At 36.1% G+C, this 26,245-nt stretch overlaps 1 protein-coding gene across 2 annotated transcripts in view; it reads left to right on the forward strand.

Moving 5' to 3' along the window:
- Window positions 1-26,245, forward strand: part of ANO3 (anoctamin 3) — a 296,517-nt gene that overhangs the window by 119,220 nt on the left and 151,052 nt on the right. For both annotated transcript variants that reach the window (XM_043580834.1, XM_043580833.1), the window contains exon 4: window positions 1,634-1,752. In XM_043580834.1, the coding sequence (XP_043436769.1) occupies window positions 1,634-1,752 (119 nt within the window). The remainder of the gene's footprint in view (window positions 1-1,633; window positions 1,753-26,245) is intronic.

Consider the following 26,245-nt stretch of genomic DNA (forward strand, 5'->3'; position numbering starts at 1 on the left):
CTTAATTTGTGTTATTTATCATTTTCTTCTTGTACTTGAATGTCCCATGAAGGCAGAATTCTGTTTGCTGCTATATTTCCAACTCTTAGAACAATGTCTGGCATATCATAAGTGTTTGATAAATAATTGTTAAATGAATCAAATGTAATCTACATAAATCTAGGGAAAACATTATGGTATATTCGTGAGCATCAGCTTTGGAGTCAAATCTGGATATGTTTCAGTTCTAGACGCACTCCTTATTGAATTAGTGACTTTGACACAATATTTAATCTCCATCTGCCTTAATTTACTATTAAATGTAGGTAAAAAAAGCATACCCACTTTGTACAATTGTTATAAGGATTAGAGGAAATGATACCTGTAAAGTTTCTGGCTCTTCATATGTACTCAACAAATGTTAACCACCAGTTAGCTCTTTTTAATAGATCTAGGTATAACTGTAAGTGCTTAGAACATTTTAACATAAGTGGCAATTAATGACATACTAAGACATAATATTACCTGTCCAATCTTAATTCATACCATTGCTAAGATTCCGATACTCTGGCTGTGCATAGTATAACATATGCACAGATTTTATGCATTACTAATAACATAAATTAATGCATGTATAATAAATAATTTTTTACTCTGTTACAATACTAAGTCAAATGATTGAACTCTTTAAAGCATTATACATGGCTGTCTATGTCAAAGTTTATGTTTCGTGGGTGTCAACAGATGGAATTGAATAACTCTCTCCAAAATATTTTGATTTATTTGAAAAAGCTAAATATGTACGATTCTGTTTTTGAATTTGAAGAGAGGCTTGTGTCCTATGGAATGCAGATTTTGTGAGGCATGTCACAGTTCTTGGTTGTACTTGCAGTCACCATAGAGGCTTCTTGTTTTCTACTTTTTTACCTTGACTATAGCTTCTTCATTGTTCATATATGCTCTTACACGTGGTTGATATTACGGGGTCTTACTCTTTTTGTAATTCTAATAGGAATTATTTTTTAATGTCCTCTCCTTTTTTTGTAGTTGTAGTTACATTTCAATCTCCTAATATTTTTAAAAAGATTTTCTTGTAACGTTTGTTAGACTTTCTTCCATAATTTTTCAGAGCTTCTGTCACTCTTCAGTCAAATTCACATTTAAAAAACTTTCCAACTTTTAAGAAAACAAATTCTCAAAACTCATGCAGTTTTTAATTAAGCAAACAAATGTTTGGGAATCTATTGAATTTCAAAATTCATACAGTTTTTAATTAAGCAAATAAATGTTTGGGAAGCTATTGAATTCTTAGAAGTATCTTTGTCTTCAAGTTTGAAAGAGGTGATGAGCTTGCATGATTCTAATGTTATTTTCAAAGCTTAAGTACATTGAACAGTAGAGATGCATTTAATTCTTATGAAAGTTACTGTAGCATCAGTGTTAATCCACTAACAGAGAAGCAGTCATGTTATTTCTTTTCTTTCTTCTTCTTCTTTTTTTTTTTTTTTAGCTTACATTTTGGCCAAATGGTCATAAGAGAGTTATACTTGGCTAACCCTTGGAAAACATGAATAAAAGAGAGATTAGTACATTTAAAGAGAAAGAAAAGGAAGAAGTATAAAAATGGATGTAATTTTCTCTTTCTCTTTTCTAGCCCTAGGAAAAGATAAGGATTACATGGATGAATCAGAACATGCTAATTATGACCGATCTCGGCTTATTAAAGACTCTGTTCCCAAAGATAATTCTGAATCCAAGGCAAAATTGTCTAAGGTAATACAAACTAAACTATCAATCAGTCACTTGAAAGCAATATGTCTAAACCCTTGCATTTCCTTTCAACATTAATGCATATTGTGCTGGAGAGTATAAGAGGTCACACAGCTTAATACACATCTTTAAGCACTTAAAGGTGGAAAGTTATATGTAGACATCATATTCATGTATATTATCAAACATTTTTTAAAAACAATCTGAACTGCAACATTAACCTTTAGGGGTTTATTGCCTCATTTTACATTTTTATTGAAAGGCAGCATGGTTGCATGAGAGCATGGAATGGACCAAGATTTGATTTCTAGTTCCACTCCTTCCTAGTTGTGATAATTTGAACCGGTTAATTAAACTCACTGAGCGTTGTTTTTTTCATCTGTAAAGTTGGATTATGCTGTCTGGTTGACAGAATTCTTTGATGAGTGCATGAGACAACCATATGAAAGTATTTTAAGAGCATAGCTGACTATATGCAGGTTTTTTATAACAACATGGAGGCAGAGAATACCTCATTGAAACTGTAGTTCTTCCACAGAGGAAGAACTGGGCTAGAGTTCAGTTTAAAACAGAAAAAAAACCTGGCTGCAGCAATCCGACCATCCCTCAAACAAAATGATTTTGTGCACTCTTCAAGGCATCTCAGTTGGGTTATTCAACACCAAATAGCATCCCTGTTTGATATGTTCCAAGACAAATTCTGACTCAGTCCCAGCCCACTTCTTTTTTTCATTGTTTCCTATTGATTAAAGTGGGAATGGCTTTGTAAAAGAAATTTGCAGGTTAACACAGGGGAATGACTTGTTTTCATTGTTTCTGCAAGTCTAATAATCACACCCTTGAATATATATTTCTCTGATGTTTGATTTGGTTTGGCTTGGATTAGTTTTGAAAATCCCTTCATTAGTCACCACAAAAGCATCAGTGAAGAAATTTGGCACAATTTAAATATTACCATCATAAATGAGACCAACTTTGATAAATAGACGTAAGAATAAATGCTTGTGTCAAATTTCTCCATCCCTCTTTCGTTTTGTTTTGTTAAATGTGGTCAGTATTTTGTGCCAATAACTCTTAGGTTATCTTTACAAATCAGGAGTTTGTCTACCCTGTTACTTCATCAGCCTCCTTGTGACTGTCTGATCATCATGATGTTTAGAATGTTTCTTCTATCTGTGAAACATTGTTTCAAGTCAACTGAGAGGAGAGGTTATCAGAAATAGGAAAAAAAAAAACAAGCAAACAGATGTTGTTCTTTAAGATGCCTATGGCACCAATGAGCAGGCAAACACAGTATGCTTTAAATAATTAAGAAATGAGGGGCTCCTGGATGGTTCCGCCCGTTAAGCGTCTGACTTTGGCTCAGGTCATGATCTCACAGTTTGTGAGTTTGAGCCCTGCATCAGTCTCTGTGTTGACAGCTTAGAGCCTAGAGCCTGCTTTGGATTCAGTGTCTCCCTCTCTCTCTGCTCCTCCCCTGCTCATGCTCTGTCTCTCTCCTTCAAAAATAAATAAAAACATTTTTAAAAATTTAAAAAGTAATTAGGAAATGAACTAAGATTAAATAAAATCTGTCTCATCTTCTTCTCTAGGATTTACCACATGCCACCAATGATACTCCACCATTTTATTGTTGCTCAACAGTAGCCTGCCCTTTCTTTGTTTCTTTCTTTCCTTCTTCCTTCCTTTCTTTTCTCTTCTTTCCTTCCTTCCTTTCTTCTTTCCTTCCTTCTTTCTTCTTCTTTCTTTCTTTCTTTTTCTTTCTTTCTTTCGTTGTAGGCTCCACTCCCAATGTGGGGCTTGAGTTCAAGCCAGAGATCAAGAGTCACATGCTCTACAGACTAAGCCAGCCAGTCACCCCAACAGTAGCCATTTCTCAATCTCACTTTGACCAGACTTGAACTGTGTAATATAAAAGTTAAGAAGAAATAGTTAAACCTGCATGCATATTTTATTTTTGATGTTAAGGGAATGGTATGTGATGATGGTAATATTTGTTCGAACTAAGAAATCCTAGTATATAATGTCTTACTGAATGTAATTACATACTTTCCTGCTATTGTAATTCTACTCAAAATATAAAGAAAAGTCATGCATCACCTGGATGGTTTGGACTTACTTTTTTAGTTGCTGTTGAAATACATCCACTTTTATCCATTTCATAGCTTAGATCACAGTACAAATCCCGTTTGAACAAATGGTCCCATTATAAAAAGAAAGAAAATGTTCACTGGTTACTTGCCTGTCTACAAATGAAGGGCAAAATAATCTGTTGGATTATGTTAACTGTGTACATTTGTTACAGGGAACCTTGAAGAGCAGTGACTTTTATTTCTACTTTTTGGGCCAGTATCTGGATATCCTTACATTTACAAAGTGGTCAACCTTCCTCTTACTCCTTCCCACTACTAAGTGATATGAGTATTTATGTGCATATGTGTGTGCATATATTAGATTATGTATATTTTAAGTTGGACCTTATGAAATTGACAAGATCCCTTCATTTTTGTGCTACAAAATAGCAACTTTCATATTGTTTAAATTAACATGTATGAATATATATATACATTCTGTGGCTGAAGATCTGTGCTTCAGATCTGGCTGAAGATCTGTGCTTCACACATTTTTTTTCTGGTTGGGATATTGTACTGATTGCCACATGCCCCATGCATATGATGTGATGCAACTGATATTTTATGTCTTTATAGAAGTTACTCAATTGCAAAGGGATCATTTTAGAGGTGAGGGAACAAGTTTAAAAGCAAAAACTTTCAGGAGAAAGTGACTGCTAATGGAAACTATATCGTGAGTAATGATAAGTACTGGCTTACAGGAAAACAAGGGGAGCTTTCTAACAAAATTTGCCATATTACTTATGAACCTAGCTCTAAAGTAGGTAAATTCATTTTACATCGAATTTATAAGGAAGTCTGTTGAGCTCATCAGCTTTAAAAACAAACAAGCAAATCTAAAAATGTATGGAGCATTTGATTTGTCAACCATTGTGCAAACGTTGCCTGAATGATCTTGAGTCAGCATGCTGAGTTTAAATTATGACCATATGTCCACTGCTTATGATAATTTAATGAAATAAGTATATTTGTAAGGCACCATAGTTTGTTATAGAATTAATCTTGAGAACAATGAATTGGATCTTTAGGATATTTTATTCTAATCATGAACTTTTGGGATGTCATTTATACTAAAATCCTTTAATATTTGAGAAAATGAAAACATCTACAATACTGATATCTCCTATGATGAAGTCATATTGATAAAGTAATAGAAAATAGTAGTCAATATTTATGTTATGTATTTGGAAGATACCACGTGCAAAACTTGGCACTTGTAGGACAAATGAAGATGGCACATACGGACAGGTTTTGCTGTCCAGGTATCAGGATGCAGCACAGGATACGTGCATACAAATGGAGAAAGCTAAGAGGCTCTGGAAATGAGAGATCATACTAACTATGTGATAAGTCTAGATTTAGGCTGGCCTCAAGCTTTTTGACAGGAGCCATTTTAAATAACTCAGAGGCACTGTAGTAGATGGGACATAGGCCACAGTCTTTCTTATATCTCTATTTTTAGCATCTCCCATCAAGAGATAGAATCGTTAGAATGGCCTTGGGCCTTGCTTTGGCTAGCAGACTGCTGCAGAAAGTCACAATGTGACAGTACTGAACCTTGGACTCCAAAGATCTTGCGCTCCCATTCTTTCTCCTGGGACTGTGCCTCCACCACAGCAAACAAGCCAGAATTATCCTGCCTGGGGATGACCCATGTGGATCAGAGCCTAGTGAGCCCAGTTGCCCCAACTGAAGCAGAAATATGAGAGAATTCAGTGGCAAAGACCAGGAAACTCAGAGCCTGAAACAGTTCAGCTGAACCCAGATGAACTACCCAGTTGGGCCCAGCCTCCCCACCAAATCATGATCTAAATGAAAATCGTTGGGTGATGATTTGTTTCTCAGCAGTAGATAATGGATGCGGCCATGAATGTTAAAGGATAGCATGTGGGCTGACACCAGTGATTGTTAACGTAAAGTGAATTCTTCCTCCATTACTGGAAGATTTGAAAAATTGTCCCTAGGTTTTCCACAACATACTCATATTACCCGCTTTGCTCCACAGAGCCCAAGTATATTTTAAATGTCATAATCTAAATGGCATGGTATCTAGCCAGCCTATCTAAAACATTCTGACATTGTTTATCTTTAAAAAAAACAACTCTATTTGCAAAAGTGTTTTCTTCGTGATAATATCAAATCAGGGTAGAATTTCAAGATTATCTTCAATGGAACTATGTGTGGATAGTTAGCAGTAGTCACAAGTACCCACTAAAATTGGTGAAGAATTATTTTTTAAAGACAAATTTCTTTCTTTCTTTCTTTCTTTCTTTCTTTCTTTCTTTCTTTCTTTTTTTAACATTTTGACAAAAAGTCTCTGTCACAACTATATGGATAAAAAATTTCAGAAAGTAAATTTGTAATGAAAAAAAGGAAAATTTCTGTAAATCCATATAGACCAAGGCACCTGCTCTGACTTCAAGAAGAGTTCTAGAGTAGAGAGATTGTTTTTAAAACAGTTTGGGTGAATATTTCCTTTTTTTGTCTTATTAATATAGAGATCATTATGAATAACGATTAAAGATCACATCCCACAGCCAGCTGGATGACCCCCAGAAGCAAAATCCCTCTCTGTCAAAGCACCCTGTCCTACACACCAGCTAAGGCCTCTAGATGTGGATAATTTACAGGAAACATCTACAGTTCATTTAGGTTAGAAGGCACAAATCTGTGAAGCAGAACCCATGGCTTCTGTAGTGAATGTTAATGAAGAATTTCCTGCTGCCACTATCCCTCAGGATGCCAAAAACAATTGCAGATGTGGCCAATAACCAGTCTGGGAATATGAATCTATATTCCAAATTACAGTGACTTCTCCTCTTAAAGGATGCTGAGTATCAAAACAGACAGGAAAAAGGTTATGGATCAGGAAAATCTTGATATGAATATTTTAGCAGTTCATTAAATTTAGATCACAAAGCCATTCAGTTTGACTGTGTCAACTGGCATTGGCAGATGGTGTTCATCTTTAACTCAACTGGTAGCAGGAATAATTTTCTATGGAGGCTGGAGACACATCATATGTTGGAGAACACGAGAGGAGGATGGCCTCTGCAGTTTCCTGTACCTTCCATGTGGGTATCAGCAAATGTTTCATGTGCCTCAGTGGCTCTTTGCCTCCAAGTAGTGTATAGGGATTATTAGCATTCTGAACTTGCATACTTTTTTTCCTAGCAATTATGAGATAATTATGACTTAAACTACAAGATAAATTACTAAACTGGGCCCTATGGGGCTGCTTTAATTGACAAAATTACACATGAAATTAAGTGCTAATTATTTGCATGTAATGGGATAAGTCAGTTTCTAAGGAAAATGTTCATATTTTCTTTTTTTTTCATATTTTCATAATGTAAAGACCAGAAGTAATATTTTTTTTATTTAGTAATGTTATTGTTGGAAATGGTACCCTAAATATTTAATTTTCATATATATTATGGAACATACAACAGGTTATCTTGATTTGTTCATCTTTCTGGCCACTTTCTTAAGTTTATTTTCTTGCCTAGTATAAGAAGACTTCTTTTCAAGCAGCCCAAAAGATGCTTGGTCTTGTTTGCAGAGTCTTTGTCTAACATAGAAGAAAGTTTTATCCTCCCTGCAACCATAGGAGTTTAGTGCCATTAGGTATTTACCTTGACCCTCAGAAACCTTCCCTAGTAAGTGGTGAGGACTTGTGTTTTACCAGCCTATTGATAGTGTAGATATTACAGAACATTTAGTGTAAGATTTTTTAGAATCCTTCCACATTATCTGTAGATTACTTAAACCTAAAGGTAGTATGTGATGTGTGTGTGTGTGTGTGTGTGTGTGTGTGTGTGTGTGTGGTGTTTGGATGAAGGTATTTCACCTTGGTAATGAAATATTGATCTTTCAAAAATGTGCAAATGTTCTCACAATAATAGGTCAATAAGGGGTTACACTAATTTTAAATGCCTAGTGCATCTTACACCCAAATGAATTATTGAAGAGCTAAACAGTTAATAGACTTAAAATGGGTATATAAATATAAAATAAGCATTTTTTTTTTGGCTAATCACAGAATAGTGAAATGGCCTTTCTAAATGGTCTTTTTAAAAAAACAATAAAATCAATCATAGGGGCGCCTAGGTGGCTTAGTCAGTTAAATGGCTGACTCGATTTTGCCTCAGGTCATAATCTCACAGTTGTTGAGATTGAGCCTGGTGTTGGACTCTGTGCTGACAGCAGGGAGCCTGCATAGGATTCTCTCTCTCCTTTTCTCTCTCTGCACCCCCCAAAACAAATAAAGAAACATTTTTAAACAATTGATTATGGAAAACTTGATAGATTTGACTATTTACATTATAATCAGTATCAAAATTACAATAAAATTAGAGTAAGGGATAAACGTAAGATATGATAATGAACTGATATAATAGAACATACTTACCAAACAATAGTTACTATTCTTAATCGATAAATATGAGTGAAAAAATTGAAAAGTAGTATAATTTAACATGTAAAACTATTAGCAGTACTAGCAATTGCAGAAATGCAAACATAAGCAATGTTCTTTTTTAATGTTTATTTATTTTTGAGAGACAGAGTGTGAAGGGGGGAGGAGCAGAGAGAGAGGAAGACAAAGAATCCTAAACAGGTTCCAGGTTCTGAACTGTCAGCACAGAGCCCGATGTGGGGCTCGAACTCACCAACTGTGAGATCATGGCCTGAGCCAAAGTCAGACTCTTAACTGACTGAAGCCACCCATGGGCCCCATAAACAATGTTTTTTTTTTAATCAAATTAAAAAATAATTTAAAAAAAAACAGTGTTGACACTATAAACTGTTTATTGCTAGCTGGTAGACATGTATATTGATCCTCATTTTCTGGAAAACAACTTAACAATGAGGATTAAAAGCCTTAAAATAATCTTACCTTTTGAGCCACTTCTAAGAATTTATTCGGAGAATATAATTAGATGTTGGCCCATATAATTATGTTTGGATGTTTCTCACACTGTAATTTGTGGGTGGTGAGGGACTATAAACACTTAAATGTTCTCAAGTAAAATTTAAAATTAAAAATAATAACGCCTTCATTTGCAACAATGTAGATGGAACTAGAGTATACTGTGCTAAGCGACATAGTCAGAGAAAGACAAATATCACAATTTCACTCTTATGTGGAATTTAAGAAACACGACAGATGAACATAGTGGAAGGGAAGGAAAAATAAGATAAAAACAGAGAGGGAGGCAAACCATAAGAAACTCTTAAGTACAGAGAGCAGAGTTGCTGGAGGGGAGGTAGGTGGGGAGGGTGGGCTAAATGGACGTTGGGCATTAAGGAGGACACTTCCTGGGATGAGCACCAGGTGTTATATGTGATGAATCACTGGATTCTACTGCTGAAAGCAGGACTACACTGTATGTTAACTAACTTGAATTTAAATAAATAAGTTGAATAAAAACTAATCCCTCAAATGAGGCAATTGAAAAATAAACTTCCAAAATAGGTAAGGATGAGAAATGATCACAATGTATGATTATACAAGAAGGTTGTTATTAAAAGCAACATGTACAGTTTGATATTGATTATATAAAAATATCTAACTCTTACTGAGAAGATACACAACAAATTTTTAAAGTGTTTATCACTGGGTCATAGGATTCAAATGATTTAAGGTTATGTATGTCATGTGTTCTTAAATTCAAGCCATAAGTATTATCATAAACATCATCCCCATTTTGAAATTTTACACGGCTAATGAATGACTGAGCCAAGATTTGAAAAATAAGATGGTTCTGTTTCCTTAAACTGCTCTTCCACTTGCTACACTGGCAAGACAAGAACAGTTCAGGACTTCATCTTTGTAGTCTGGTAGCTATTGTAAGTAGCATTTCGATTCCTCCCCCTAATACATATTGATCACTTATACACCGGAAGCTGCGGTAAGCACTTTGTATGTATTATCTCATTTAACTCCCACACTCAATGAGAGGAACCAGTAGTAGTCTCATTTTACTAATGAAGAAAATAAAGGTTAAAGGTGTTTTGTCCAGTCTCTGAGCTAGACAGTAACCCAGCTGGATTATACCATGTCTCTTTGATTCCAGAACCTGTGCCTTTCTGACTCCAGTTCAGTAGTTAACCGTAAGAAATATACTTACACATTAATCACACCTTCAAAAACCTTGAAATGTTGCTCTGAAATAGGCAGCTTTGCTTTTTATTATCTGTGTGGCTAACCTACAACATCCCAGGAATGGACTGACCTGTTTGTACTTTATTTTTGTATCAACAAATAAGTAAGTAAAAAAGGCAGGGAGTTTGTTTCAAATTTAATATTACTAAATGTCAGTAAAAGTCAGTCACAGGGAGTGGGTAGGTATTCCTTAGGATTGCATAATAATCAGTAGATGAAATATTTTCAAATGCATCTACTCTATGGAACAGGAATTCCCCTTGTCAATCAGAAAAAAAAAAAAGTTCAACAGCTATGTTGGAATGGAAGGCTAGGGAATCAAGACATGAAGACATTTTAATTATAAGAGTAAATTTAGGTGAGGGATGAATTTGATGAATTGGTGTCTTTAGTTCTTTCAAAGACTATATGGGAAAAAATATGCCTGCCTATTTAGTATTCCATAGCCAGTACAAGTAAGCAAATGAGATGTACAGATATTTTCTCTTTCCTGACACTAATATTTAGGTAGTAAGACATATAGGAAATTTCCTGAATCATCAACTCACTGGTTTTCTCCATGAGAGCTTAAGAGTTCATCTTGGGAGATCTACCTTCTAAGTCTCCCTGGGGAACTTAGCTCTAAAATGAGAGCTGCAATAACCTCTCTGCAGAATTTGTACATGATTATGGGATGTGAAAGTAAACTCAATAAATTAGTGTGTCAGCATACCATTGAAAAGGTTCAGATGATCGTTCTACTTGACTTTTATACATTCAGTCAATGGTAGGCCCACATCAGACCGGTTCTCTGCTTAGACATGAAGGCAGTCAGAGAAGTCAGATCAAAACTTATGTTATTTGGATACATTGAAAGTCAAGTTTACATTAATCTCCCACCTCCAGGGCCCCCAGGTTGTGTGTGTAGAGAAAGACCACAGGATTGGGGGTTGGAGCATTTAATAATGCTAATATTAAAAACTACAATGGCTAATATTTATTGAGGATTTTTCAGTGATTTTGTTGATACATTCTTTTAGCCTCAACGATAACTTTAAAAAGGTGGGGTCTGTTTTTCACTCCCATCTCATACGTGTGGAAATGGAGGCTCAGAATGGCTAAATGATTTCCCTGTTAATACACAATTGGGGAAGCAGTAGGCAGGAGTTGTATAGAGTCCACCACCCTGTTAAGCATTGGGCGAGGTTGTACAGACTAGAGGTGTGCACAAGGGACTGTAGGAAGTGTGAGACAAGTTTATCAGGTAGTTCGAGAACAGGTTCACATTACAGGGGAATGAATGACCATATGTATTAGAGACCATGAGTTTTGTGCTTTCCGCAATGTTTTATGCTTAAGGAAAAATACAATAAAACTAAGACTCCCATGCTCAGATCCGGATAAACTGTAAAATATTCGTTCCTCCTGTGATGCTTCTATTCCTTCACCTTCCCATGTCCTTTTCCTCCATTCACACTAGCATGGAGACTTTTGCGTGTGTGTGTGTGTGTGTGTGTGTGTGTAAGTTTATTTTTGAAAGAGAAAGCACAAGTGAGGGAAGGGCAGAGGGAGAGGGGAAAGAGAATCCCAAGCAGGCTCCCCACTGTCAGTGCAGAGACCGATGCAGGGCTCAAAATCAAGGAACCATGAGATCATGACCTGAGCCCAAATCAAAAGTCAGATGCTTAACTGACTGAGCCACCCAGACACCCCAGGGCATGTAGACTTGTTAATCTCACCAAATGAGCCTATCAAAATATGAATTATTTGAGCAGCTGTCACTATTTTTAAAGAAAATGTCAGCAAATATAAAGCGCTGTTGAATTTATTAAATAATTTCTGATGCTTGTGGAAATTTTTTAATTGAGTAATTGCTATTGACTGCTTTGCAAGATATAAATCGAGAGTTCAGATAAGGGTCTCAGTCATTGAAACCTGGATGATTTGATTAATCCCTTGATGACAGGCAATTTCAACACAAGGATTACAATAATCTATGCTTTGTCTCATAAAGGTTTCAAGCTATTGTGTGAAGTTAAAATTCCCTATTTTGTGGGTTCACTGGAAGACCAATTTTTAAGCATGTTGGTTGATTCAAGGCCATATCCATTAAGTGGCTGTTACTTAGTTCAGTATCCTGTCAGTCGCAATTCTAAGCTGTCTTGTGGAGGCTTTCTTGACAGATATAAATGTAATCCTCTGTTGGGTCTCATCATGTAAATGTTAACCACAGAGGGACAAAACTGTTCAATTGTATTTTTAATTTATTTTTAGATAACATTTACTTCTGTTGCTTTCAGATTACAGTCACTTCGTTATATGTAGCCCTGAGCCAATATGCTGCAATGTCAAGTTTAACCAGATGCAGGATTTTTCAGAAACCATAAAGGTTTCTATTGTACCTTTCCGCCATGAACAAGAAAATGAGGCAATTTCCTTGAAAAGCTGAAAAAAAAAAAAAAGGAAATCCTAGTGAACACCACTCAGCTATCAAAAACATTAAATAAAAAATGTTTCATCAATAAAAAAGTTTTCTTTGCCAGACCGCTATTATTCAGACTGAAACATACCTCCGACCTTTATGCTAATCTGCCCAACTCGCTCAAATAACATAAGAATGTGCAATAGATTATTAGAAATTGACAGTAAAATTAGGAAAATGTCACTGACATTATATGACTAAATGTCACTTAGGTGAATCATACATAGAAACTATTAACCAATGACACATGAAGATGTCCTCTAACCCCACCCCCCCACCCCATAGCCAATCCTCTTAAATAAATTTAAAAAAAAAGAGAGAAGTTCTTATAAAGAAATGAGTTGTCTTTTTTTTCCTTTTTTTAATCATTATTCAAACTCAGGCATTTTAAAGAGTTGTCTAAAAACCCTCCAGTCAAATGCCTCCTGCAGCATTCAATCTGTAACACTCTAGCTAATGGAAAAAAAGCAGGCAGTGGAAGGGAGAACTTTCTGTTGTCGTGCTGAAGAGTGCTTGAAAGAAGCTTGTCATTTGCAATTCTGTTGTCAGCAATGAAGGATTCCAAATGCAGCTGAACCCAGAATTCTGACGGTGGTACGTTTAACAGTACATCAATCTAGGAATTCTATGTTACTTTCTGTTTCCTTTGAAATATGTAGAGAAGCCAATTAAGAATAATTGATATTAGTTTCAGAACTGGGGATGAGTATGTCTCTTATTTCAAAATATCAGAAATGCGTTCTTAAAAACTTGAAGTATGTGATCTAAATTGTTACCTTTTGAGCATCTGTGTTTGTCTTTGTATGTGAAACAAATGGTGCCTTTCTGAAGTTTTTACTGTTTTTAAATGCATTCGATTATTGGTTTCACTAAAATAGTTACTCCCAAATCCTACTGTAAAATTAGGTCTTGATTCAAGAATATGTAAGATACAATTATTTGTAAAAGTGTGTATTTTTAAAATGTTCTTAAGAAGTTATTTTTATATAAAATATTTTAGTAAATAATTTCGGTCAAAATAGAAAATCTGAGAAAAAAAATCTGAATTGAAAGAAGCATAACTCGCAGCAAAAAATGTTAAAGTAAACAAGTGACAACAATGAAAGTCACTGTGATTTAAGCTACGGAACAAAATGTTTCAACCTATTATCTTTATTTTTTCATGGTTTTAAAGAGGATAAAATTAATTCTTTTTCCATTCCAAAGGCTTCATTTTGATTTCTTTGTTTAAAAATATTAATTGCTTCCCTTTAGGAAATCAGAGGTTAGGTTTCTGAATCCGCATTTCAGGTGAGATCACTTAATATGGATATGGAAATAAATATTCTTTTCTTTAAGAAAAAGTAAGTACTCAACAGAGTCCTTACATGGTATTTAAAATAAAAAAATCTGTGAGCAGGAAAGGTATACCCAAATATATTCTCTTAGTGCAAGTAAATTACTAAGATGATATTTAAAGCTCACATACTTTTTTTTTTTTTACAAATGTTTGTTTCATTGAGAACCTGGTAGAAAATCAGTCTATGCTCCATCATAGATCATTCTACTTAGAACAGCTTGACTTTTGGTTTGCTTTACATAAGCCAGAAAACCTTTGATATTTTGAGTAAATAAAAATGGGTGGACAGAGAATAATATAAGATAGTCTAAAAAACACGACTTAGTGCAATGCCTGTCACATTATAGAAGTTCAGTCAGTATTGTGTTTCTCTCCTCTCTTTAGTTTCCTTTTCAACTTTTTAAGAGTATTTACACTTGCTTCATAATTTTGACTCTTTCCATGGATGTATACATCTTATCAGATGGTATTCAAAGCCACATTTTATCCACTTATGCAGATCAGGTAACTCAGGTGTTTTGGATCCGATCTGAAGTCTTGTATTCAATGATTAATTTTCCATCTTCTTTGTGACCCCATTGATACTGTGTTGACCAATGAATCAGCTTTATTAAATAGGACACTCCAAATGTGAAAACCTAATGATTCCCCTTAAATATAATAAGTAAATCACTATGGGAGAATTACAACTCAAAGACAAAGTATCTGATAAATCATCCAGATCAATTCATTGTTTGAACCATAAGAGAAATAGGAAATGCAAATTTTCCATAATTATATCTGAATTTAATTGAATTAATACTCAGCCATCAGTATAAAAGTAGCTTTACATTTGAAGACTCCTTTCAGGAAAGAGTCTGTGCTGCATAATTATACTTAATGATCATAAAAAATATGCATGCTTTACTATGTTAAAAGCAAACTTATAAGCAGAACTGTCACTGTTAAATTAAAACATATAAAAAATTTCTTTTTTGACATTATTTTCCTGAATAAAATGAGAGAGTACATTTAGGTTATATTTAAGGTTCCAACCTCACATTCTAAGAAATGTTGGCTGCAGCAACTTTTAAACAGAGATACCTTACAGCAGTCGTTGTCAGACTGAGAACAGCAGAATCACTTGTAGAGCCTGTTCACACACACACACACACATACACACACACACACACACGACCAGCCTCTACCCCCAGAGCTTCTGATAACAATAATTCCAGTTGAACGTTGAGAATTTGCATTTCTAACAAGTTCTCAGATAACATTGATGTTCCTGGTGCTGGCACTACATTTAAGAATGACTGCTTTAAATATTCCTTTAATATCTCTAGTGGACTCTGCATTTGGAGAGCCTACCATATGCCAGACTCTGTACTAAGTCTAGATATGCATTCATGAATAAAAGAGGCAAAATCTCTATCCTTGCAAAGCTTGTAGTCTAGTGGAGGGGTCAGAAAATAAATAAGTAAATCAACACCTAAATATCTATTTGCAAGTTGTCATTAAGTGGGTCCTTACTGGTGGAAGGGAAGCTTCCTGAGGTGACCAGGGAGGCAGTCTCTTAGAAGAGATTGAAGACAAGAAATGAAAGATGAGAAGTCAGCTGAGGAGGGAAGAGTGGGAGAAAGAGGCATTCCAGGCAGAGTGCCCTCTTGGAGGGCCTTGGGGTGGGAAAGAGCTTGGTGTGTTCAAGAAACTGATATGTGGCCTGTGTGGCAGGAACACAGAGACCGAACGCCAGGATGGCCGAAATGAGAGGAGAAAGAGAGGTAAGCAAAGCACAGTATTGGAAAGGCTTATGATGGGGAGTTTGGATTTTCTCCTAACTTTAAGTGGTTTTGAACAGATTTCTGTTTTCATGGAATAACTCTATGTGTGAGGATGGGGGCAACAATGTTGGAAGGAGGGGTGACAGGACAGCATTCCTACTGGAGGAGGACCATGGTTTAGCTGGGAGTGGTTACAGCTGAGATGGATGCATCAGCTTCTAATATCAAAGTGTGGAAACCACAGAGACGGCATTTATTTAAAAATCATCTTGAGGTTGATTATAACGACATGGAAATATGTCAAGGGAATTTAAAAAAAGCAGGTTTGAAAGCAAAATTGTAATCATGTGTAGTGAGAGAAACCAATGATAATGGCAAGATTATAAGTGATTTTTATTCCCTTTATTTTTATGCAATAAGAAAAAATATACATTATTATAAAAATTCCTAAATTCAGATATTTAATGACAAAGAAAAATCTGTGATTTTGAGAAAACAATCATAATTTTCATAATTAATTAAACTATTTGTGGTGTGTGTGTGTGTGTGTGTGTGCGTGCATTTGCATGATGCAAAGTACAGTGGATACAAAATGAATAAAATATATTTCTTGTCCCCAAAAAGTTTGCAGTCTATTGGAGAGGGCAAGAATAGGGACGTAAGATCAGTGGGTCTCAAATGTTAGAGTATATAAGAATTATCCTTTATGCTGTTGATAACCCTTCCAGGTACTAATTGCTTCTATCACAACCCGACACCTAATAAATCTTTCTGTGTGTGTGTGTGTTTATTTTATTTTTAGGAGAGAGAGAGAGAGAAAGAGAGAGAGAGAGAGCCTGAGCATGAGTGGGGGAGGGGCAGAGAGAGGGAGACACAGAATCCTAAGCAGGCTTCAGGCTCCGGGCTGTCAGCACACAGCCCGACGACGTGGGGCTCGAACTTTCTAACTGTGAGATCATGACCTGAGCTGAAGTCTAATGCTTAACCAACAGCCACCCCTGTACCCCAACACCTAATAAATCTTGAATATACTCTCCCTTTCCCATGCCCCTTGCCTTTGCATGTAGAGTTTTCTTCCCCTCTTTCATTTTTCACAAATCAAATCGAATACTATTTTTAAAGACTTTTTTAAAGAGCATGTTAAGTTTACAACAGAACTGAGAAGGTGGTGCAGAGATTTCCTGTATCCTCTTGCCCCCACCCATGTGTAGCTTCTTCAATTGTCAACATCACTCACCAAAATGTACATTGTTTACCAAGGATGAACCTACATTGACACATCATGTTCACCCGAAGTCCACTGTTTACCTTACAGTCACTCTTGGTGTTGTGCGTTCTGTGGGTGTGGGCAAATGTTTAATGGCATACATCCATCATTATAATGTCATACAGAGAGTATTCATTGCCCTAAAAATCCTTTTGCTCTGCCTATTCATCTCTCTCCCCTCCCAAGCCCTTCCCCTACCTACACTCCACAGCAACCACTGATCTCTTTATTTCTGCTTTTTGTTGTTTCCATAGTTTGTCTCTTCCAGAATGTCATATAGTTGGGATTATACAGTGTAATTCCTTTTCAGATTGGCTTCTTTCACTTAGTAATATGTATTTAAGGATCCTCTATGTCTTTTCACAGCTTTATCACCCATATATTTTTAGTGATGGATAATATTCCATTGTGTGGATGTACCAGAGTTTATTTATCCATTCACCTACTGAACGACATCTTGGTTGCTTCCAAGTTTTGGCAGTTATGAATAAAGCTGCTTTTGACATCCATATGCAGGGTTTGGCAGACATAGATTTTCAACTCCTTTGGGTGAATACCAAGGGATACAATTTCTGGATCACACATGTCTAGTTTTGTTTGGAACCCCAAACTGCCTTCCAAAGTGGCTGTGCTATTTTGCATTCCCACCAGCAATGAGTGAGAGTTCCTACTGCTCTACATCCTTGTCAGCATTTACTATTTTCAATATTTTGAATTTTGGGCATTTTAGTAGATGTCTAGTGGTAACTCATTGTTGTTTTAAATGACATATAATGTGGAACATCTTTTCATATGTTTATTTGACATATTTGCATATTCTTTGGTGAGTTGCCTATTTAATGATCATATACCATTTTTCATTGGGTTGTTTTTTTATTGTTGAGTTTTAATACTTCTTTGCTTATTTGGGATAACAGTCATTTATCAGATGTATCATTTGAGAATACTTTCTCCCAGTATGTGGTTTGTCTTTTCCTTCTCTTAATATTGTATTTCCCAGAGCAGAATTTTAATGAGTCCAGCTTATGATTGATTTCATTCATGGATCGTGTCTTCGGTGTTATATTTAAAAAGGTATTACAGTATTCAAGGTCATCTAGGGTTTCTCCTGTTACCTTCTAGGAGTTTTATGGTTTTATGTCCTATATTTAGGTCTTTGACCCATCTTGAATTATTTTCATGAAGAGTGTAAATCCATGTATAGGTTCTTTTTCTTTTCTTTTCTTTTCTTTTCTTTTCTTTTCTTTTCTTTTTTTTTTTTTGCATTCAGATGTTTAGTTTGTTCCAGCAATATTTGTTGAAGAGAACATATCCCTTCTGAAGGAAGATGGTTTCTGTTTCTCAGGATAGTCCCTTTATCTTTGCTCTCATGGCACTTATATTCACCCCTCTTATAGCATAAATCACACCAAATTGTAATTACTTGTTCCTCCCATTTGTCTCCCTGACTAAATTACTCTCTATTAAAGGATGGGGATCATGGATTATTTGTCTTTGTAATTACATTATGCCTTGCACAGAGCCTGACTGATAATAGAAACTCATGATAAGCTTGTTAAATGAGTGAATATGAAAGAGAATATTATAACTCTAGGTAGACTACAATAGAATTATTAGTGTACCTTTCAAGAGTTAGGATAAAGCTTATGGAGAAGACAAAATCAACTTTGTCTTTAGATGAAAATTTTTGAGTAATTTTACTTCTAGGAATTTGTATTAATAAAACAATTAGAGATATTAACAGAAATATAAGAACAAGGATATTCATTACATCATTATGAATCACTGCAAAGGATAACTTAGCAAAGCAAACTGAAATATCCTTCAGTAGAATATAAATAAGTAATGATCTAACCATAAAAGTGAATAATGTTCAGCTTTTTACAGTATCTGGCTGTTTAACCAGTGCAATAGGATATAGCCAACCTGAACCACTAATCCTCAAGTGAGCCAATGGCACAACAATAAATAAAACAAGGGAATATAAAATTGCATTATTTCCCACCTTTGGTTCTGGGATTCCCTGACTCAGCAGATCTAGTCCACATAAGCCATGAGACTATGAAGCCATGGACACTCTTCTCTGAAAATCGAGAAAAACTTTAGGGAACCCCGGTATCATAAATCCTTAATCTCATGTGTATCCTTTGCACCAAAACAAAATGAAAATAACCCATTACTCTTACCTAGAACAGCCTTTGTTTTTAACCTAACTCAAATGAAATAAGATAAAATTTTATGTATTGATGTAAAGATGTACAATGGACTGTTACTGTTGTTTGTCCAAACATCATTTACTTTGTTGTTCAGGTGGAACTGACCCTGTTTCCTTACCCTGAGATTGCCAATCAGAATTTTCCATCCTCTTGATTATAACAACAGGTACACTGACGGACAAGATCCTCAAGCTGAATTCTGCTCTGGGATGTTTTCCAAGAACTATAAGGAAAGATGCTCCTTCCCCAACTATAGGAAGGAGGTTATTTTTAAAGGGATTGAATAAGACAAGCAGAGAAACAAACCACAAAAAGCAAACAAAAACAGAATTAAGAGACAGATATAAAGAAAAGTTGTAATAGTAGAGACAGTGAGAATTTTGACAACTGCATTTGGATCTCCAGAACCAGCTCTTTTTGAAGTTAACTAGCTCTACCCCTGGACTTTTCAGAGGTAGAGAGCTGAATAATTTTTGCAGTGTGAGCAGAAAAAAAAGTCTTTCATGTTAGGGGAAGTTATAGTTGTCTGATTTGTGTTGGATTTCTGTCATTTGGAACTAAAGAGTCCTGATTGTTCTCGATATTTATGATACCCTGTTGAGTAAGAGCAGATTTTTTAACAGTATGTATAAAATCCCATGTGTGTTTCTGTGTTGTATATTGCATTTTATATCTTATATAAACGTGTATACGTACACACATACAGTTACATCTAGTTTTGGGGGTAGAAAGAAGAAAGAATGAGAAATTGAACTCTGAACTTGTACTAGCAACTGTCCCTGAGCTGTTGTCTCTAGCAATGCTTACGCTATTTTGTACCTATCATACATATTGTTGGGAAAACAGTGGCAGAGTCGGAAAAAAGAAAAAGAGAGTTGAAAAGAGCCATTGTTAGCAGTGGGAGGATCGGGGCAATCGGAAGAGCAGCATGAGCAGAAGTTCAGAGTCTGGACTAGATCACGTGTGTGCAGCTGCCAAGGCGGGAGACACACCTGGCTACAGCACATTGTGTGGGGAGGAACCGGCTGTGGAAAGACTACAGATGTGGCGGGGGGTGGGGGGCAAGGTGGATTCATGTAATGCGTCTTATTCAGGAGCCTCTAGTGCCTCATGCCTCAGACCCGTTTGTGGCATCCTGCTGACTTACGGTACACTTTCGGGCACACTGCTGGATTGGAGTCAGCCGACTGAGCTGCTGCTGGGTAGACTCAAACACGAAAGCAAATTGGGCTGTGTTACTCCTTAACTCAGCACCATGTGTAACCCCTTATATGAATGCCAGCGTGGCCCTTTCAGTTTACAGAATAGACTCCTGTTTGATGCTGTGGGACGAATACAGCATTGGAGGATCTTTTGTGGATGATACCAGTCTTTTATATGCCTAAGAGGAGTAGTAAGTAAAAAATAAGAATTAAAAATAATAATAGCAAATTACTGAAGTAACTGACAAATAATATGAGCCAAGGAGTACATAGGGTTTATATAATAAATATGTGAACTAGATATGATTCTTAGCACCTTTTAATATATACATGTCTTCCAATACAAGAAGAGTTAAGAACTTGGCTCCTGGACTTAGGACACACAAGTTTGGATCTTGGTGCTACCTCTTAGAAGCTACATTGGAAAAATTGTTAAATTCACTGCCCCTCAGATTTCCTCTCTGTAAGAGAAAGTGCAGGAATGGTAGCAGTCAATATACCTACCTCTTAGGGTATTTGTGAGGAATGAACGAATATTCATTTAAAAAGTTAGAATTGTATTGGTACACCGTAATTTTTCAATAAGAAAAAGGATTCATGTTCCTATGGATAGGGAAATCAAAGATTTGAGAGATTAAATAACTGGTCCCGGACACACAGTCATAATGAAGGGCAAAGCTGGCCTTTTATTCCTTCGGCGGTCTGATTCTGGGCTGAGAATGAGAGGGAGATTGAGGTTAGAGAAAGAATCCAGAAGGAGGAGGCAGGTATTTCGAAGTTTTAGGACTCTAGGAGAAAAAAAGAAAAACTAAGAAAAAAATGATCTTGGAGAAGAGATTTGTCTATCGAAGTGTGTTGTGGTATGAAACCTCTCATTTTCCTCTAGACTACAGGTGACAAATTACACTTTGTTTACCAGTGCTCTCCACAAATGGGGTTTTGTGGGGAGGGGTGGGGAGAGAAGTAAAGAAGAGGATGAAGGAAGTTCATAAATGCTAGATGTTGTATGTTTATAACTGAAGAAAATAGACTTAGAATGTTGGTTGCTGGAATGCTCACTTCTCCCTGGTGCCACCAAACAAATGGTTACTAGTCTTTCAAGGACTTTGATAATGTCTAGGTTGGGCCTTGTCAATAAGATTTATCTTCAATATTGGATGGAAACGGAAGGTAGAGAAGGCTGAAAAAAATGGGTTATATGAATTTGAGAAGGCAAAGAGGTGTAAGAAGTCCCCTAAACAAAATAGGAATCTGTTGCTGCTCTGAGAAACTTTTAAAAGGCAAACAAAACCTAAGAAATATATTTAAAAGATATATATATATATACATATATATATATATATAAAAGATCTTTTATATATATATATATATATTTTATATATATATATAAAAGATCTTTTATATATATATATAAAAGATCAAAATGTGTTCAGTTCTCTCCCCCGCTCCTTGGATCATGGAAGCTTCTGGGGATTTTGCTTGTCACTTGGGATTGATTTTGTAGAATACTTATAAATCTGGTCTTTTATCTTTTATTTTATCACTCAGAAGTAATCTCAATACAGATGGTTTATATCTGTATCTAAGAAGACATCCTACTTAGAAATTATCTGACTTCAGATGTTTCATATCTCTATTTAAGGATAATTCACATATCCATATAATTGGATTCCATTATATTATCTAAAATATATTTAACGTTGTCTTTTTAAATTAAAATGTGTACATCAATAAGGCAAATATTTTTTAGGAAATTTATTTTTAAAAATGCAAGGGGGATTAAACAGTTAAAAGAGAATGACTTTAGGATTCCTAAATAGAGGTCTCGGGACTGCCATTATCTGTAACTGTGTTTATGTTTTCCTTTATGGTGCCACTGCATTGGAAAGCAATCTTTTCAAGAACTACAAATGCTTGCCAGAGCATTTCAAGTGCTGAACATTTCAAAATGTTTATGTGTTTATAGATGTGAATTTTCATTCTAGTCCTTCTTAGGTAAGCAGTTTTTCCTTCGGTATCAAGGGGAAATGCAGGAGACTGCCTACAAGGAATTTCTTATCTTGACATAAGATCTTAGAGTTTAGCACATATGACTGGCATTTTTGACATTGAGTGAAGTGTTTTTATTAAGTGGGTGTAAGGCAGCCAGCCATCTGTAAAAAGAAAGGGATCCTGGGGAAGAGACAAAGATTAAAGAAGTACCACTCTTGTAGAAGCTGGACCTTGGAATCTGTCATCTTTGTTTGATAGGGTCTTGATGTGGTACTGGGTCAAAACAGCAGATAAGAGGGGAGGCTTTTAGTGGAAAAAGTAGCATTGGCTAACATTTATTGAACACTGTTATTAAGAATCACCTCTAATGTTGTGTGTTCCTCATTCCCCATTACTTAATGCAGTTGCCACTGCCCTGCAGACCTCAACCTGATTTGCAAGGACTCTGGTGACATAGAATTCTTGGGCTTCCGAAGTCTCCAAGAAATGAGTCACAACAATCTTTTAGCCCAAAACCACTGCATTCTTTGTTCCTCCGCCATGGTGGGTGTTAATAGCAGAAAGCTGAAAAGCAACTTCAAAACTCTAGCTCCCCAAAATTCTGCTCAGAAAGTAGATTATTTATCCTGTTTAAACTCCTGCACTGTGAGTGGCTCTGCCACCCTGTTGGAAGATGTCCTGCCTTGAAGTGGACTGAGTTCCCAGAGATTGTTATAAAATTCATGTTTTACTCTGCCTTCCTTCCTATATATAATTTATTCCTGTGCATCTCCTCCTTATCATAAGGGAATTATGGAAATAGCAGAATTGGAGATTTTTGTGAGGCTGAGTAGTTATGATTTTAAGGGTCATATATAGATTTTGAAATGAATTATTGAATGTAAATGTTTATTTATTTTTGAGAGAGAGAGAGAGAGAGAGAGAGAGAGAGAGAGAGAGAGAGTGATCATGGGATAACTCTCCTATCTGGTTTATCTAGCTTGTATACATCCATCATAGAGCAGATACTAGACTAAGCACCACGTAAACAGTTGTAAAGCAACAAAGACGTGTTCTGTGTCTTTATGCATTGAGATAAATAAGCAGTGGTGGTAAAAGCCTTCAAAAAAAAAGCATTTACTGATGCCCACCTTGGTCTGTTTAAGTTACCAATATGCTAATTCTCAAAATTCCTGAAAATTTCACAATCAATTCCTGTGTGCAGTTGCAGGCTGGCTCTGAAGAAGGAAAGATGTCAGTGTAAAGATGGGTAATTCGGAAAGTGGAGGCAGGGTATCACAGGGCTTCATTACCAGGAATCCCTAAGAAGTCCCAAACATAAGAAAACATAATTTTCTGTGTTCTTCCTTCGCTTTATTTTTTTTAAGGCTATATAAAGATAACCAGAAGAAATTCTGCTTTTAGACACAGTTCATCTATATCCTCTCCATACCTAGGTGGAAAGCAGGTGAATTTTAACCTACCCTTCACATGGAGTCCTCATCTCCATTTCCACTTTTCCCTTCTACCCAACAGCACTAGACTGAGAGCAGCCTTGCTCTAAAATGTATAATTTTCTGAACTTTTCTCAAAAGCAAGCAAAAATGTAACAATTCAAAGGCAATGCATTTAACTACTATACATTATCTGCTAAGTGGTAACTTGGGCTAAAGATATTTAATTTTTTCAAAGGTACAGCTTAATATATCTTTTTAAACTATCATTTGTAAAATGTAAAGCCAAACAAGGTCATCTTTAAATCAGCCATAAAAGGACAAGGGATCCTCTGTTTGTTATTTCTCATTTGAGCACAGATAAGCAAATATATGTTGATTGTGGGCCATGGCATAGAAATACCTTAGGTATCCAGAATTAAAGTGGTGCTTGATACAATTGAGTTCTCCTTGAGACATTACAATGAGACTAGGCCTTGGTGTCTCATGAACGAGTCAGAGAGCTGAGGTGTATATACCCCTGGCTTTACCTCAGCTTTTCTGTCGCTTCTAGACTGAATGTTCATAGATGCTTTTGCCTAAATAGTTATGACACCATCTGATCTGGATTTTTTTCTCTTCATGTATATAGTTTATAGTTTTTTTTAACTTTTTCTTTTTCCATGTCTAGAGTCATTTTACTTGTATGTTACATGATTAGGAGAAACTACATGTTGAGAAAGGCTACCTTTGGTTAGCCCTTACTGGGCACCATAACTTCTTCTATTTAACTTCTGCAGCAGCAGTTAGTTATCTTTCTAAACACATACTTGAAAATGCTTTTTATTTTACTACATAGCCACTTGGTCATTGAATGCCTGCCATTTGTTTTGTTAAAGCACATGCATTCCTCAGCCTGACGCCCATTCAGAGTTTCATCATTTGATAACTACAGCAGTAAGTTCACGCTCACTTACCCACATGGTTTGACTGGAGGGTGTATCTGTCTTGTTCATTGTTTTTCACACATGCCTAAAATAGTAACCAGGACAGAAGAATGCGAAGTTCACACTTGTTAGAGAGTACCTAACTCTACATTGTAGGGAATATTTTTCTCCTACTTTAGGAATGAGGAAATCAGTGAGTAAAAAGTTTAGTAAAATCCAAGTCCACATAGACTTAAGAGGCAAAATCAGAATTCAAATCCAGATCTGTCTGCCTCCATTAGATGGAAAGAAACAACTGAGATAAAGAGAAAGACACAATTTTCATCACATCACAGGTGATTAATAAACATTTTGTTCAAACTGAAATATACAGGATTTGCCTTTAGTGCTCATTTTGTTCTTCTGATTGTTGTTCACCTCTCTCTCCCCAGTCACTTCAATAAGTGTCTGGGGCTGAGTTGGAGCTAAAAAGAGATTTGCTGAATGATAGATGCCTCTGTTTCTACAGCATGTAGCTCAGAGTAGTTGTTAAGTACATCACAGGTATGCGTGTGTCTGTGTGCACACACGGGCGTGTGTGTGTGTGTGGGGGGGAGAGAGAGAGAGAGAGAGAGAGTGCGAGCATGCACTTTTTAGGTTAATGAAAATTTCACCTCTTGAGTTTTAATAATCTGGCTTTCATGAGATGTCACTTATTTCCCTCCTTGTTTATTGACATATCTATTTACTGTCTATACAGGATCATGCTGGAAGAGGACTGCTATGGGCAGTTTCAGGGGCAGTTCCAGATAAAAGATAAGCAGTGATTTAATGGCTTTCCAAATCCTTCAGGAAATTACAATCTCATGTCAAGCTTCTAAACAGGAGGCCATTAGGGGTACCTGGGTGGTTCAGTTGATAGAGGTCAGATTCTTGATTTGGGCTCAGGTTTTGATCTCAAGGTTCGATTCATGAGATTGAGCCCCATGTTGGGGTCTGTGCTGACGGCAAGGAGTCTGCTTGGGATTGTCTCTCTCTCTCTCTCTCTCTGCCCTTTCTTAGATCCCACTTGTGCTCTCTTTCAAAACAAATAAATAAACAAACAAACAGGGGTGCATTACAAAAGACTTTCATCAGTAAATCAGCAACAGACAGCCAGTTTTTCTGCCTTCCAAGCTAATGTCCTGACCACTCCTGCCTTATATTATTATTTCTGTTTTTTAAGTGATGTACTATCTATTACTTTTTGCCAGATTTAGAATACTGCAGCCACGGAATAGAGATGCAGCTTTTACATGGTAGGAAGGACACAAGTTAACCCAGCTCTGGACCTGAGATCTGTAATGTTAGTCTTTAAAATTCATGTCTCTCTGTCCTGACCTCCTGTCTTCCTACTCCATCCTCCCACTCCTCAGTGACTGTAAATCCCAGTCTGAATGTCAGATGCTCCAGGCACTGCTACTTGGTTTCCTCACAGCATTTCATTTTTCCCTTTCCACCATCAAAACTCAAACCACCTTTTCTCAAGTCTTTCTCTTGAGCAATGAAAATAATAAACCCAGATTAGATCTAATTTAAGCAAAGCATTAGTGGCTTGTTACAGCTACATGTTTGCCA

This window comes from Prionailurus bengalensis, chromosome D1 (assembly GCF_016509475.1).
Source record: "Prionailurus bengalensis isolate Pbe53 chromosome D1, Fcat_Pben_1.1_paternal_pri, whole genome shotgun sequence".
Lineage (NCBI taxonomy): Eukaryota > Metazoa > Chordata > Mammalia > Carnivora > Felidae > Prionailurus > Prionailurus bengalensis.